The 15,429-nt window shown below is 35.3% G+C and overlaps 3 protein-coding genes across 3 annotated transcripts; 2 read left to right on the top strand and 1 right to left on the bottom strand.

Annotated features, from left to right (window-relative positions):
- The first annotated feature begins 814 nt into the window (after positions 1-814).
- On the top strand, positions 815-5,798 carry LOC109167591 (protein STRICTOSIDINE SYNTHASE-LIKE 5-like). The gene is made up of 4 exons (XM_019316632.1): positions 815-1,295; positions 1,641-1,948; positions 5,082-5,214; positions 5,375-5,798. Exons 1-4 carry the CDS (start codon positions 909-911, stop codon positions 5,663-5,665), a joined length of 1,119 nt encoding a protein of 372 aa, XP_019172177.1. The 5' UTR covers positions 815-908; the 3' UTR covers positions 5,666-5,798.
- A 1,156-nt stretch (positions 5,799-6,954) lies between these two features.
- Positions 6,955-10,146, top strand: LOC109167593 (protein STRICTOSIDINE SYNTHASE-LIKE 6-like). Its single transcript, XM_019316634.1, has 4 exons — positions 6,955-7,509; positions 7,795-8,102; positions 9,448-9,580; positions 9,700-10,146. The coding sequence occupies exons 1-4, from the start codon at positions 7,123-7,125 to the stop codon at positions 9,976-9,978; spliced, it is 1,107 nt and encodes a 368-aa protein (XP_019172179.1). The 5' UTR covers positions 6,955-7,122; the 3' UTR covers positions 9,979-10,146.
- A 1,121-nt stretch (positions 10,147-11,267) lies between these two features.
- Positions 11,268-15,391, bottom strand: LOC109167592 (isocitrate dehydrogenase [NAD] regulatory subunit 1, mitochondrial). Its single transcript, XM_019316633.1, has 4 exons — positions 14,766-15,391; positions 13,837-14,076; positions 13,210-13,288; positions 11,268-11,868 (listed from the first exon to the last, which is right to left on the bottom strand). Exons 1-4 carry the CDS (start codon positions 15,279-15,281, stop codon positions 11,594-11,596), a joined length of 1,110 nt encoding a protein of 369 aa, XP_019172178.1. The 5' UTR covers positions 15,282-15,391; the 3' UTR covers positions 11,268-11,593.
- Positions 15,392-15,429: the final 38 nt, after the last annotated feature.

Here is a 15,429-nt window from a genome sequence, read left to right as displayed (position 1 = left end):
TTTTTCAGAAAATGAACCAAACACACCAAGACAGTTTCTGGAATGTAACCAAACACTGAAAAGTAAAATGTTTTTTAAAAAATGAGTCATTTTTCAGAAATCATTTTCCTACTTTCCAAACACACCCTAAGTTATACATTTTTTTTCATTTTTCAGCCACGGGCGCAAGTGTATAAATAGATAGGGATGTGAATTGGAGCAACCCACTTTAAGTTCGGGTTAGTTTTGTCGGACTTATCGGTTTATGATAATGGGTTATTTTTATTATTTTATTATTTTGTCAGGTCGGCCTTAACCGTAAATCTCTCGGACCATCAAATTTATCAGGTGAGTTGAACCGTGTTAACTAAAATTGAAAAATGAGAGCTGATACCAACATAGCTTCTATGTATGTTATGTTACACATCAGTTCTATTATAAAGAATAACCTTATGTGACTCGAATTATCGGTCTAGAGCGTTCGGGTCACCACAAATTACTATTTATATTATGACTATTATGAATAATATATATAGTATTTAGCTGGAAATTAAAGGTGTACAATCCTGACTTAAGTCATTAAACCATGCAGAAGAAATTAGGCAAGTGGGGAGGCTAACTCCTCACACATGCAGAAGGCTCTGGCCCTACATACTTACGTTTAAACTTTTCTACGAAAAAGACAACCATTTGGATATGCTAGGCTAGAGTAGATATAGTTTGACTAAATTCACTGAGTTGACCCATTTAATGATATTAGATATGCTATGCTAGAGTAGATATAGTTTGAGTAAATTCACTGAGTTGACACATTTTGTGATATTAGATATGCCATGCTAGAGTAGATATAGTTTGAGTAAAATCACTGAGTTGACCCATTTTATGCCCGAGTGAAGTGAAGAAATCAAGAAAAGATCCTGAGAACAAAGATGAGTGGTCTGTGGCCCTTTGCTTTTGTGGTGCCAGTGATTTTAGGCGTCATCATATACCAGTTCGACTCGTTCGACCCGGCTCCGTACCCAGTTCACGAGTTGACTCAGGGGAGGCCGGCGGTTGCCCCGAAGCGTAACGGCCATTTGCTGCATGGTTCCGAGAAGATAGGAGTTGGGCGGCTGTCGGGGCCGGAGGACATAGCGTACGACCCCAAGACGGGTGTGATATACACGGGGTGTATGGATGGGTGGATCAAGCGAGTCACTGTGAACGAGTCGTCGCCTGCGGACTCGGCGGTGGAGGACTGGGTTAACACCGGTGGCAGGCCGCTCGGACTCGCTCATGGACTTCACGGTGAAGTCATCGTAGCCGATGCTGATATGGTAAACCACATATTTTCCTTTCCTTTATATTATTACACTTTTAATTATTAGAGTATTAAAACAGAGGTTAGAGGGTATGTATAATATCAACTTCTTGTATTTCACTTAATTTGAAGCATGAATTATTTAATTCACTTGCTATAAGGTTATCAATAAGCCAATAACCTTGTGATTTAGTACTAAGTTACTCTCTCATATGGGAGGTTGTGGAGGTTGTGAGTTCGAGGTATTAACTTAGGTTATCCAAAAATGAGTACTTCAAACTAAGAAGGTTAGGAATTGCCGTCTTCCGACCAACTTATTAAAAAAAAATGACCAAAACTAATATTCAGTATATTATTACAGGGATTACTGAACGTTACCTTAGACGGCAAAGTGCAAGTGCTGACGGACGAGGCGGACGGCGTTAAGTTCAAACTAACGGATGCTGTCGACATTGCAGAGGATGGTGTGCTATACTTCACAGATGCGTCATGGAAATATGGACTTAATGATGTTTTTTGGGATGCTTGTGAAGGGAGACCCTACGGCAGACTTTTAAGCTATAATCCACACAATAACCAAACCAAAGTGCTGCTCAAACACTTGTTCTTTGCTAATGGCGTTGCTGTTTTTCCAGACCAGGGCTCTGTTATTTTTTGTGAAACCACAATGTAAGTATTATTATATTATTTCTCCATCTATGATCTATCTGCTCACATCTTGCATGCATATGGGTTAGTTTCACATGAACCAAAAGGTTTAAGCGTTTAGTATACACTTCTATTATTTTGACTAAACACGACTCTTCATGTGCGTGAGCCGGTTATTTTTGACAAGCTCCAAACAACACGTGAATTATAGGGGTGTTTAGTAAACTAGTATTTGTCTCGTACGATGTACGGAAAATATGTTATAAAAATATACTTTATATAAGGTTTATTCATATATAAATATTTTGTCATTTAATAATATGTGTGAATTGCTATGATAAAATATAATTATGAACATCATAAATATATTTACAATTTAAATAAGAATTGGTATTTAAGGTGGGTGATTACTATAAATCTTAAACTATATTAAAAATTTAGTTCATAGTATTTAATATTACAAATTTTTAAGAACTTAGTAAACTACAATAGTAACTGAATTACAATTTTCAGAGTCACCACGGATCAAAATTTGTAGACCTTTGAGATTTCTAGAGTTAGAAATCTCAAAGGTCTAAAAATTTTGATCAGTGGTGACTCTGAAAATTGTTAGAAATCTCAAAGCTAAGGTCTAAAAATTTTGATCCGTGGTGACTCTGAAAATTGTTAGAAATCTCAAAGCTAAGATCTAAAAATTTTGATCTGTGGTGACTCTGAAAATTGTTAGAAATCTCAAAGGTCTAAAAATTTTGATCCGTGGCGACTCTGAAAATTGAAATTTAATTACTATTGTAGTTTACTAAGTTCTTAAAAATTTGTAATATTAAATACTATGTACTAAATTTTTAAGATTGACCTCATTAGAATAATCTCAGTTGAAGTTATTTCTGAAAATGAATTAAGGTTAATTTGAATTTTTATGCACCATGTAATAAATAAATCTTAACTATAATATAACCATATGGTTTGGTGAGCAATTATTGTAACAATAATTGCTCACCAAACCATATGACTATATTATAGTTAAGATAGTTGTCAGCTGATAGCTAGCTATTAGTTGATTGGATTAGTAGGTTTGACTAGTTGATGTTGGAAACAATAGCTTAAAATGGCATATTAAGTGACTATTTGTGGTACAATTATTTGTGGGGTCCACTTTCGATTTAAGTCGGGTGAAAGTGGATTCGGGTTCTTCGTAGTGAGACGAAGAGATTGATATATTGTACGCTTAAGACGTATAATGGGTGAATGAGATATTGATTCTCAAATTAGACCCATTTGAGTTGGAAAAGTGAAGGGAAAAAAGCTTGGGAGTAGCTTTTGTCCCACATTGGTTTAGGAAGTGGATTTGCACCACTATTTATACAAGAACTCTTTTAAAATTTATTGAATTGTATAGCATAGATGTTCTTTCTTGCGTTATCTTAGGAAACCTAATTCACTTAACCTATGTTTTTGCTAACACCAAACCCGGGTTTTACCTTACCAACGAAGTATCCAACAGTTGATAACACTACTTGATTGTAGAAAAGTGTTTGGTAAATTAGTTGTTAGCTGATAGTTCACATACAAAATGACCTTCTTAGAAAGCTTATCGAAAAAGCTATTTTTAAGTAGCTTTTTTAATTTTAATATTTTGGAGCAATAAGTTGTTACAAAAAGCTAATTAATCAAACACTCATATTGATTATTTAACCAAGTTAAACAACTAATAGTGGTCAAATAAGTCAAAATTGACTGATAAGCTAACTATAGCCCTGTTTGGTAAAATAGTTAGCTTAGTATTTTAGGGGGTTATTCCCACGGCCTGTTTGTAACTCTGAAATGTTAAAATTCAAAAAGCTGCTTGTTGGTTTAGGACTTTTGGGAAGCCCACGGGGGTACAACACAACCGATAGATTGGTGGATTCACCGGAGAAAATATAAACAAAAATTGATAATTTATTTTGCTAGAAGTAGAATATAAAAATAGATATAGAAAGAATATGACACGATGATTTTTACGTGGAAATCGAAAGGAAAACCGCAAGCCTTTTTGGGCGGTGCCAAGCCTAAAATTCACTATCTTGTAGGAGTCTGTGTACATGTTTGGATGGCTATTTTGTACAAGTGATATGGTGTAGGGATGAAGCTATTTTGGTACATAGAGATAGAGTATTCTTCTTGAGAGAACGGAGCTTTCCTTGTGGTGAAAAATGGAGTCTTCTTCATGTGATGATGGAAGAGTGGTTATGGAGAAGAGTCCTCTTATGTGTGAAAGAGTAATGTGTGTCTTCTAGTGTGTAAGAATGAAATAGATGGCCCCCTCCCTTCACTCTTTCAATGGCCTTTTATAGCAGTGGATGAATAGTGTAGGCTTTCTTACCGTTAATGGGTTTGATGATGTGGTTTAATGGGTTTTATGAGTAGTAAATAGGGTGATTTAATGGTCATCAATTGGAATGGAGGTGGTGCTTTGCTGGGTAATTAATAGCTAGGGAAATAAATGTGTGATAATGGGGTAATAATTAGGTGTTTTTTGTGGGGTAATACGTGAATAATAATAACTAGGTAATTATTATGATAAAGAGGGGTATTTGCTATGGGGTGATGGAGGTTTGATCGGGTTCAGGTGGTCCAATCGGGCTAGGCGGTCCAACTGGGTTCACATATTGAGTATCCATTACTACTCAAAGCAACTTTTTCAATTAGCTTTTTAAGAAAAGAAATTATACTAAATAGCTATCAGCTAACTGCTAATTTACCAAACATCTTTCTACAATAAGCTAATGTTATCAACTAGTCATACCCTCTAACCCAAACAGCTAACATCTATTAGCTAACAATCATTTACCAAACAAGGCTTATGTTATCAAACAAAGCCTATATATTTATACTTAACACGACTCTTCATGTGCGTGAGATGGTTACTTTTGACGAGTTCCAAACAACATGTAGATCATAGTCTCTGATCTTTTACCCTAACCTTGACTTTTGGCATGGGGTTATGTTGGTTCTAATATCAGAATTAAAGCATGTGTTCTATCTCAACTAAAAGTTTAAGTTGATATAGTTAGACTACTCCACATTTATGTATGTTTATATATTATATGCTCATCACATATATATATAGTCTCGCAATTCAAGTAATTTGGGGATATTTTGATTATTGTAGGAGGAGGTGTAAGAGGCTCTACATCAAGGGTGAAAAGAAGGGGTCTGTGGATGTTTTTATTGAGAATTTGCCAGGAATGCCAGATAACATTCGTTATGATGGAGAAGGCTTATTCTGGATTGCATTATCTTCGGTAAGGACATTATATTACACAGTTTTAGGCTAAAATATAATACCACGCATATATATAGTTTGATCATGCATGCATGTATATATGTGCATTACATTATTGATCGAGTTATTCCAATTAAGATTGTTATAATAAATGATTTTTGGTCTCTAAATTCACATAGGAATACACATATGGTTGGGAGCTTGCACAAAAGTATCCATTGATGAGGAAGATTTTGGGAATGATAGGGAAGTATGTAGGGAGGCCAAAGATGGAGAAGAATGGAGGGGTTTTTGTTGTTGATTTGGAAGGCAATCCAGTTGCTCACTACTATCAACACAATTTTACACTCGTCTCAACTGGAATTAAGATTGGTGATTATATGTACTGCGGTTTTGTCATGCATGGCTTCATACTTAGGCTCAATCTAACTCAAAACCCTGCAATTGCATGTGCAGTGGATGAACAATAAATACCAATTATGACTACTTTTGCCAAACCCCCACTTTCCATGTTTTCTTGTAGTATATTTCTTGTTGGTTTGGGTGTAATATAATGACTTATATCTACTTTTAAAATCCTACCTTTTAAAGTGATGAATTAAATGGACAATATTACATAGTGATGGTGAATATTATATTCCTCGAGTATACATAGCTACCACATACCTGCTCAAAACCTTGTTAAGTCACCATGAGATACTGGTCCCGACCTAAACCGACCTTATGTGTGACCGACCCGATCTCACTGCAAAGACTGAGCATATATATGATCGACTAATCAGCATATACCTTTCGTCTTACCTTGAGATCGGAAACGATATGATCGACCTCGAGTGCTCGGGATGATTAACCCGAGCGGCGCAACTAAGAGAGATGAGTCTTATTTTGCGATTTCAACCCGACCGCAGAGGAACAGGAAATTCAGAAATCTTTGCACAGGGGGGAAGTAGCAATGTAACATCTCAGAACCCTTTTTTATGTTTGAATTACTCAATTACACGTGTCACACATGTCGATCCCCAACATATGTTCCCTTCACACCTCTATAAATAACGTATTTAATATCTTTTAAGGAGGGACTTTTGGGCATTTCTACCTAATCTTAGTCATCTTTGGACGCTCCGACCCACTATCACCTCTTCTCGAGCTCAACTACTTAAACCAACAAGCAAACATGTAAGATCCTACAGACCAAATCTGTATACATACATACACTTATCTACATATATACCCCGGTACATTTACTACATCATATAAATTCTCATTTTTTACTTCATTTTTTCTACGCTTTGATTGATTAATAAAATGGGTGAGCCATAATTTTTGTCCATTCTTCTTTTTATTCAATAAAAATTAAACACTTAGTAATAATAGTTATACTCCAAAAAGTACACCTACCATTTTCCTAATGCAGAAAAATTAAAGAATGTATATTTCCAAATTCTACTCTCTTAATTTTATTTCATGATGTGACAAATAAGAATTGGTTATTTTAATTATGTGGGTTCACAGAAAAATGGACCTTTTGAGAATGAGTAAAAATTGAGAGTATAAAATGAAAGTACACCAAGTATTTTCTTAATGAAAAATATACTTCAACTCTTAAATTTTGCTTCCTATTTTTACTTCCTTGTTGACATTTTTCTTTTGGAGTACCCTCTACAGAATAAAAATAATTTATCATCATTTGTTTAATTAAAGTGAGGACGTAAAGATTGAGAATCCAGGTAATACAAGTGGTTTATAATACTCTACCAAAGAGACGACCATTTCAGCTCTCCCTATCCAACTTGCGTCACTACAATATAGTATACTCCGTACTAGAGTAGATAAATACTTTGAATAAATTCACTGAGTTGCCCCATTTTATGCCCGAGTGAAGCGAAGAAGAAGTCAATACAATTCAAGATCCTGCGGAAAATTAAACATGAGTCATCTGTGGCCCTTTGCGTTTGTGGTGCCAGTGATTTTAGGCGTCATCGTATACCAGCTCGACTCGTTCGACCCGGTCCCATACCCCGCTCACGAGTTGAGTCAGGGGAGGCCGGCGGCGGCCCCCAAGCGTAACTCCCGCATGCACCAAGGTTCCGAAAAGATTGGAGTTGGTCGGCTTTCGGGCCCGGAGGATCTAGCCTACGACCCCAAGACGGGTGTGATATACACCGGGTGTGCGGACGGGTGGGTCAAGCGAGTCACCGTGAACGAGTCATCGGCTGCTGACTCGGCGGTGGAGGACTGGGTTAACACCGGTGGCAGGCCGCTCGGACTCGCTCATGGACTTCACGGTGAGGTCATCGTAGCCGATGCTGAAATAGTGAGTCAATAGTAATTTTTTTTTCTTTTTAAATAGCAAACAATTTATTAATTAATAGTATTATTATATTTTCCAACATAGCCAAACACGTTGTGCTTAGATGACCCTCTCCTGGATAAGAGGTCATGAGATCAAGCCTCACTAAAGGTGTTGTTGACTTTTTGTGCGTCATTAAATTAAAAAATATATATTTAAACAGATACTACAATATAATAGAGTCAGTAGCATTAAAAAAAGAAATATTTTCCAACATAAATATTACGTGGGTATATATATATTTTGTAGGGATTACTAAATGTAACCTCTGACGGCAAAGTGCAAGTGATGACGGCGGAGGCGGACGGCGTAAAGTTCAAATTGACGGATGCCGTCGACGTGGCAGAGGATGGTATGTTGTATTTCACAGATGCATCCTGGAAATACGGACTGGAGGATTTTATTTGGGAATTTTTGGAAGGAAAACCCCATGGGAGACTTTTAAGCTATGATCCACACACTAAACAGACCAAAGTGTTGGTCAACGACTTGTTCTTTGCTAATGGTGTTGCTGTCTTTCCAGACCAGAGCTTTGTCATTTTTTGTGAAACTATAATGTAAGTACTCCCTACATTTGTCGAGATTTGACTGAAGTTATTTTTAATTCAATTTTTCATAACATTTAGTATTAGTATATAAAATTTATATATTTAGAAATTACATTAAAAGTATTATTAAACACAAAATTAAATTTAAAAATAATTAAAAACTACTAAAGAAAATAAACAAAAAAAAAATGGTTGTATTGACCAATGAATAAAAAGTATAACAAGTAAAATGATACACAAGGAGTATTAGGGGCTGTTTACTAACTGGAAATTTATGGAAACTGAAAAATAGAAAACAGAAAACATGTTTACTAACACAGCTGAAAATAATTTCTAGAAAACTGGAACACACTTAAAAACTGTTTTCGAAATGGAAAACAGAATCATCTATTATCTATTTAGTTATATATCACTATAACCACATTACTATGATTACATTCATTATCATCTTATTTTAGTTATCACTATCTTCTATCTTTTCTACTTACTTTACTTATTTAAACATAATTTATTTGCTTACACTTTAAAGTTAGACATTATTTACATTATCAAAATTAACAATTAAACTCTATATAATGTTTTAGATTTTGATTGAACTCAATAGATTATTAGTTCAAATATTTTTAATTATGTTATAGCATAATACAAGTTCGATCCCGATATCGGATATTAAAATCTCACATATATTAGAATTCAAAGTAAAAGTTATATATTCATATATATGTCATTCAAATGAATATACTAAAAAATAATATTTTAAATATTAGCTCAAAAATATTAATATTATCTAAACTAAATTTTAATTGAAAACTGAAAAATTAGAAAACAGATAACAGCTTTCTGTTGGTAAACAAGTTTTCTAAATAGAAAACAGAGAATGGAAAACAGAGAATGAAAACAGAAAACAGTTTTCTGTTAGTAAACGGACCCTACTTTTGCGTTTGCTTATATAATATCATGAATTAATGAGGTGTTTGGTATGATGGAATTGCAATTATATTCCTACCAAACTCTATGGAATTGCAATTCCATGGTTTGGTTGGAGAGAGTTACAATTCCTAGGATCCTCGCATTTCACACCTTGTAATTTCATGTTAAATTACTATTTTGTCCTGATTATTATTATTATTATACAACGAATATTTTTGTCCTTATTCATTTATTTCTTTTCAATTCTCAATCCTTCTATTCTTATCCACTTAAATTCTCACTTTATTCTTTTGTCACGAAATTACAATTCATTTTCCCCTTAATTCCTTCCTTCCAACCGTTTAATATTGATATATAGCATGCTGTCATAATTCAAATGATTCAAGTTATTTTAGAGATATTTGAAGGGATTTAATTATTGTAGGAGGAGGTGTAAAAAGTACTACATCAGGGGTGAAAAGAAGGGATCTATTGAAGTTTTTATTGAGAATTTACCGGGAATGCCAGACAATATTCGTTACGATGGTGAAGGCTTGTTTTGGATTGGAATAGGCATCGTAAGGATATTACTCAATTCTAAGTTTAAACTCATAAAGTTTCATTGTGTATGTCTATTGAGTTTATTCAAGATTGTTAGAAATACTTTATATATAATTTCTACATTTTTTTGTTATAGGAATACACACACGCCTTTGAGCTTATACAGAGGTACCCATTATTGAGGAAGATTTTGGGAGTGATGGAAAAGTATGGAGTGAGGCCAAACATGGAGAAGAACGGGGGGATTTTCGTTGTTGATATGGAAGGTAACCCAGTTGCTCACTATTATGAACGTGATTTTACACTTGTCTCAACTGGAATCAAGATTGGCAATTATATGTATTGTGGTTTTGTAAAGTATGGTTTCATACTTAGCCTCAATCTTACTCAAAACCCTGCAGTTGCAAGTGGATGATATGCCATCCAATAAACATATTTCTTGTAACGTGTGCTTTTTCTTTCTTTTTGTTTTTAATTTGGCTTTTTTAAAACCATTTCACATAGAAACTCCAAATCAATGGTTATGTTTGGTTCATTGGTTGGAGACTTTTGTAATATACTATAAGATCTGATACTCATTATAGTGTGTTTGTTTGCTTTTACAAATTTTTTGGTAACTAAGTTAGTTTACCAGTCAATTTTGATTTGTTTGACCACTATGAACTGTTTAATAACAGCCAATATGAGTGGTTTTGCTCTATCAAAAAAATATATGAGTGATTTTAATTAATTAATTTTTTTGTAATAACTTATTGCTCCAAAACGTTAAAATTTAAAAAATTATTAAAAGAAAGCAAATTTTCCAATTAGCTTCTTTAATAAAAAAAATCATTTTGCATGTGAAGTAGGGGTGTAAACGAGCCGAGTCGAGCCCGAGCCTGGGTATGCTCATGCTCGTGCTCGTTAATGATAGCACTGCTCGAGCTCGTTCGAGCTCGTGAACTGATGCTCGAACTCGAGCTCGGCAATTGTCGAGCTGCTCGAGCTCGAGCTCGAATTCGAGCCTCAACTCAAGCTCGAATTCGAGATCGAGTTTAGGCTCGAATTTGAGCTCAATTTTGATCTCGAATTTGACCTGTTTGATTTAAAATTTAAACTACTTTTTTTTTATTACTTTTATCCATACATAATTATTAAAGTATTTTAATTTCCCTCTTCCTAATTATTATTTTTATATACTAAATATAATATAATTATATTATATATTATATATTATATTATAAAGCTCGCGAGCGGCTCGTCGAGCCGCGAGCCTACAATACCTAAGCTCGGCTCGTGCTCGTTTAATCCACGAGCTGCTCGAGCTCGAGCCAAGCTCGATTTTGACCGAGTTCGAGTCGAGCGTTGACCGAACCGCTCACGAGCGACTCGCGAGCGGTTCGGCTCATTTACACCCCTAAATGTGAAGTAGACTTCTTTTTTTTATATTGAGTGGAAGGGGGAGACCCAAACAATAGTTCAGAATTACAAAAAGCTTAGGCTATAAGACGCCAAGCTGGAATGCCTTCACTGTGTGATAATGGTTAAAACAAGTAGACTTCTTTTTAATTCAATGTGTTAATTACATTCTGTAAGTAGTAAAAAAGAAATATTTAACCATTATCCCATTTATTTATAATTAAAGGACCAATTAGACATGCCGAATAATTAAGAAGTAAGAACCGAGAAATACAATTTTTCACAAAAGTTAAAATTGCCATAGTCTATCAAAGCTGTACTATAATTCAAGAAGATTGTTGTGAAAAGGATAAGATCCCTCGAATTACACTTGCCTGAGTGTAAATTACATTCACAATAAGTTAAATCGCAAAACTGTAAGAATGTATATTATAACAGAGCATTCTTAACTCTTGTGAATTATTAATCTAAAACACCAAAGGAATATGTAAGTAGTTGGTGGAAACAAAAATAAATAAAAACATTGGGAGAAGGCAAACAGAGTGTAATCAAACTTATTATGCAGAAAAATTGGCCAGCTGAATCTGAACTTGATCTCAATAATGAATTCTGCAGACTAGCAGCAATGACAATTAGTCAAGCGCAGCTAAAACTGCATCCACGACTTCTTGGGTCGTACTTTCTCCTCCTAGGTCCTTTGTCCTGTACTTGCCTTCAGCTATAACACGTTTCACTGCAGTTTCTAACCGATCAGCAAATGATGGAAATTGGAGATGTCTAAGCATCATCGCTGATGAGAGGAGAAGTGCCACTGGATTTGCTCTTTTCTGCTCAACCAGGTTTGGGTTGCCAACATTTCCCGCTGAAGCACCTTGCTCAAAAACAGCAGTATCAGACCCAACATTGCCTGTAGGGGAAAAATCAAGTTAGTTTTTCGTTTGTAAAAGCAGTGTAATAGATCAGAGCTTTAGCTTTCAGAAGTTCAGAACATAGTTGTCCAGCATTGAACAAATAGTTGTAGAACAATTTTCGCACAAAGCCTGTAACTCTTTCCAGGATGTTGTTTAAAGGGTACAAGAAACATTGAACATATATATATATATATATATATATATATATATATATATATATATATATATATATATATAGTAATGATCAAATGAGAACCAACATGAATGCACACAAACTACTCCAGGGTAGATTGTGCGTACTGCCTAGAAATCCTAGAATATTAGATTGTGTGCATTCATTCTCACGGGGGAAGGGGTTCTCATTGGAACATAACCCTATATATATACACACACATATATATATAACCAGTTATATTCAACAGAGCCTTCAACTGTTTTCCAATAATCTGATATCATCCAACAGATGCCATGAACATAGTGACATTTAGCAGAAGATTGTAAGAAATGTTAGAATATACAATAATTCAGTTTGGAATGGTTGCCAAAATCAAGCTAGAAATCCTCTAGGTCACTGTCTTATGTCACTGCCTCATTATTCTAGTTTCTCCAATTTGATGTTCTGCACCATAGTCTAAAATGAACATCATATTATGATCTATTTACATTTGATGCAATTTATTCAACTTCAATTCTTGAATAAACACTATTCTTATCCCACCCACCAACCGCCAAACTTGTTATTCCATGGTTCAGAATTGTAAAGTATATTCTATTTTCCCCTTCTATAATTTGGGGGAAGGGCTTGGATAGTTGCTCCTTTCCAAGGGACTGATCCTAGTGATGAAACATACTTACATACGATAGTGGTAAATGAGTAGGAAATTAGGATTTAAAGTTTAATTCAAGTCATAATTGCCAAACATGTTAAGGGAATACAAATCTAAGATTCTTCTTAATGGGTACCAGTCACAAGAAAATGATTCTACTAAATTTATTTGAAAAAGTATTATTCAAGTGCCCAACATAAAATATAACTATCATCTTTCACTGTCATTCATCAAAATGATACACCAAATGCAATTTTAGTATAGAATAACATTTTTCATGATGCTAATGTTGAAGCAAATTGTTGCCACAGAAAAAATTGCTTAGTTTACACAAAATTTAGAAGATGCACACATACATACACATAAATAAGTACGGAGTATAAATGTGAGTGTATGTAACTCTGTATCTATATGTATATAAATTTTTTTATAAGTAGAATCTTAAAAGATATCCATCCATTCATCAAAACAAGCATAGTAGATAATCTAAAAGTAGAAAATGAAACCTACCGCCAGGCATAACTCCCGTGCCACCAGCTATACCAGCAGCTGTATTTGCAATCAGATTTCCATAAAGATTGGGAGTCACCTACAAAGAGCAAATCACATAAGCTACAAAGTTTCCCAACCAAAAAGAAACAGGAAATCGGGACTGGTGGGGAAGCAGAGCACTTGATGATGATGACCATGCATCTAACATTTTACCAGTAATATAAGCACTGATAATATAGAGATACTACAATTTTGCAAGTTATATGCTAGAAGAACAGTGCATTTTAAGTATAGCACTTTCATTAAGTAGGTTCAACAATCAACAGCCACATTCTCCTGCGGAATACTTAAAGCACTGGGCAAAGCAGTATTAAGCATAAAATTAATTTCATAACTACTAGAGAGAAAGTTTAAACTTCAGAATCTTTGAAAATACACAGTGCCATTAAACCATAATAATGTAAGGGGACTTCACCATCTCAAGAAAAAGGTATTATCTATTGCTTTTTATGGCAAGAGACACAATATGGAGCAATTCAAAACACATTTAGGCAGCCATTTATGACTAAACTGCTGAAAGAGTAGTCAAATACTCCAACGGTAACAGGGAGGAGTAGCCCTATGCAGGCAGGATTTGCTTCTTACCATTACATCAAATTGTTCTGGCTTTGAGACAAGTTGCATACAGCAGTTATCCACAATAATTTCATTGTAATGAATTCCAGGATACTTCTTGGAAACTTCTCTACATGATTCCAAAAACAGACCATCTGCAAGCTTCATAATGTTGGCTTTGTGCACGGCTGTCACCGTCTTTCTGTTGTTTAGATAAGCATACTCAAATGCATACTTGGCGATGCGCTCTGAACAGAATTTTGTTATCACCTGGGGAAAAAATGTGTTGTGAAAATATTACTCAATCTTAAGTTCATCAAATAGGAGGAAAGGGAAGTGCTTTTAAACCATTGTGTATGAGAAAAGTCAAAATTAAAAAGGAAATTTAAGATCTACAAATCATTGTGCCCAAAAGTTTGTAAAGGTTGATTATTTCTTCTTGCAACCGATAGTAGATTAAAGACTTCCAACAGTACAATGCATCACCCAAGGCAAAAAGAAGCTTAGGATGTTGATTCAGTATTGCACATGAGACACGGATATAAAATTTTCCAACATCCTACATTAAGAGCATAATACTTTATTGTACAAAGCCATCTTTACATCAAATTAATAGTTTCATCTGTGAAAGGGGTTAGTTTCATCAAACATGTCTAAAATATTGTGCTATAGAAAGGAACATAGACAACAGAGCAACATAAACTCAAGCAATAATAATCATCAATGATCACTACCCTATAATAACCTTTCAAATTAAAAACAATCAGTGGTGTGAATATGCACGTTTTTAGAATAAATTGGCAACAAAGACATTGAATTGCCTAAATTATCAGAATTTACAGAAAGTTATATCTAATAAAAGCTATTTCACAAGCACATGAACGAGATCAAACTATATAATGGTAAACTAATGTATTTTAGTCGCAAAATTTACAATTGGAATGAAAAAATTTCCTTACCTTAAGGCTTTCGACGACACCAGGAACGACCTCATGCTCGAGCCCTGAGTACTCTCCTTCAGTATTCTCCCTAATCACCACGATATCCACGTTATCATGCCGAGTCGGCAACCCTGGCAAGTTGAAGCAATTCACCAAGGAAGCGAACAAATCAAGCTCCTTCCTCAGCTGGACGTTCAGAGAACTGACGCCTCCACCGACCGGAGTATGGAGGCCGCCTTTGAGACACACCTTGTTCTTCTGGATCGACTTGATCACTTCCGGAGGCACGCTCTTCATATCCCCGTGGACTTCGTAGCGCTCGAAGTAGACCGGCGCGTGCATCGCGTCCATCACCTGCTCAACGGCGTTGGTCACCAGAGGCCCGACTCCATCGCCGGGGATTAGGGTTACGGGCCGCGGCGTGCCGTCACCGGGTCGGGGCATGTAGGTCACGGATCGGCATAAGAAAGACTGGGGATTTTCGGTTGATTTCTGGAGGAGCTGCTTGAGGATTGGGAAAGATCTTCGAGCCATTGAAGCAGGTTTCGGATTCAGTTTGTGGCTTTCGGAGGTTCAGCTTTTCAGTGATTCGCCATGAAAGGTCTGCGTGGTGGATTTGAATGGAGAATATAATTGACATTTGATGCAGCTCTATAAATTAATTAATTAAGGGCTAGTTTTA

Source organism: Ipomoea nil, unplaced genomic scaffold, assembly GCF_001879475.1.
Source record: "Ipomoea nil cultivar Tokyo-kokei standard unplaced genomic scaffold, Asagao_1.1 scaffold3169, whole genome shotgun sequence".
NCBI classification, from domain to species: Eukaryota; Viridiplantae; Streptophyta; class Magnoliopsida; order Solanales; family Convolvulaceae; genus Ipomoea; species Ipomoea nil.
This window is presented reverse-complemented; position numbering and strand designations above follow the sequence as displayed.

Coding starts and splice junctions, on each gene's coding strand:
- LOC109167591 (XM_019316632.1), top strand. CDS start 909: ATGAGTGGTCTGTGGCCCTTTGCTTTTGTGGTGCCAGTGATTTTAGGC. Junction 1,296..1,640: donor TCGTAGCCGATGCTGATATG/GTAAACCACATA, acceptor ATATTATTACAG/GGATTACTGAACGTTACCTT. Junction 1,949..5,081: donor ATTTTTTGTGAAACCACAAT/GTAAGTATTATT, acceptor TGATTATTGTAG/GAGGAGGTGTAAGAGGCTCT.
- LOC109167593 (XM_019316634.1), top strand. CDS start 7,123: ATGAGTCATCTGTGGCCCTTTGCGTTTGTGGTGCCAGTGATTTTAGGC. Junction 7,510..7,794: donor TCGTAGCCGATGCTGAAATA/GTGAGTCAATAG, acceptor TATATTTTGTAG/GGATTACTAAATGTAACCTC. Junction 8,103..9,447: donor ATTTTTTGTGAAACTATAAT/GTAAGTACTCCC, acceptor TAATTATTGTAG/GAGGAGGTGTAAAAAGTACT.
- LOC109167592 (XM_019316633.1), bottom strand. CDS start 15,281: ATGGCTCGAAGATCTTTCCCAATCCTCAAGCAGCTCCTCCAGAAATCA. Junction 14,077..14,765: donor GTGTCGTCGAAAGCCTTAAG/GTAAGGAAATTT, acceptor TTTTTTCCCCAG/GTGATAACAAAATTCTGTTC. Junction 11,869..13,209: donor CACGGGAGTTATGCCTGGCG/GTAGGTTTCATT, acceptor TTTCCCCTACAG/GCAATGTTGGGTCTGATACT.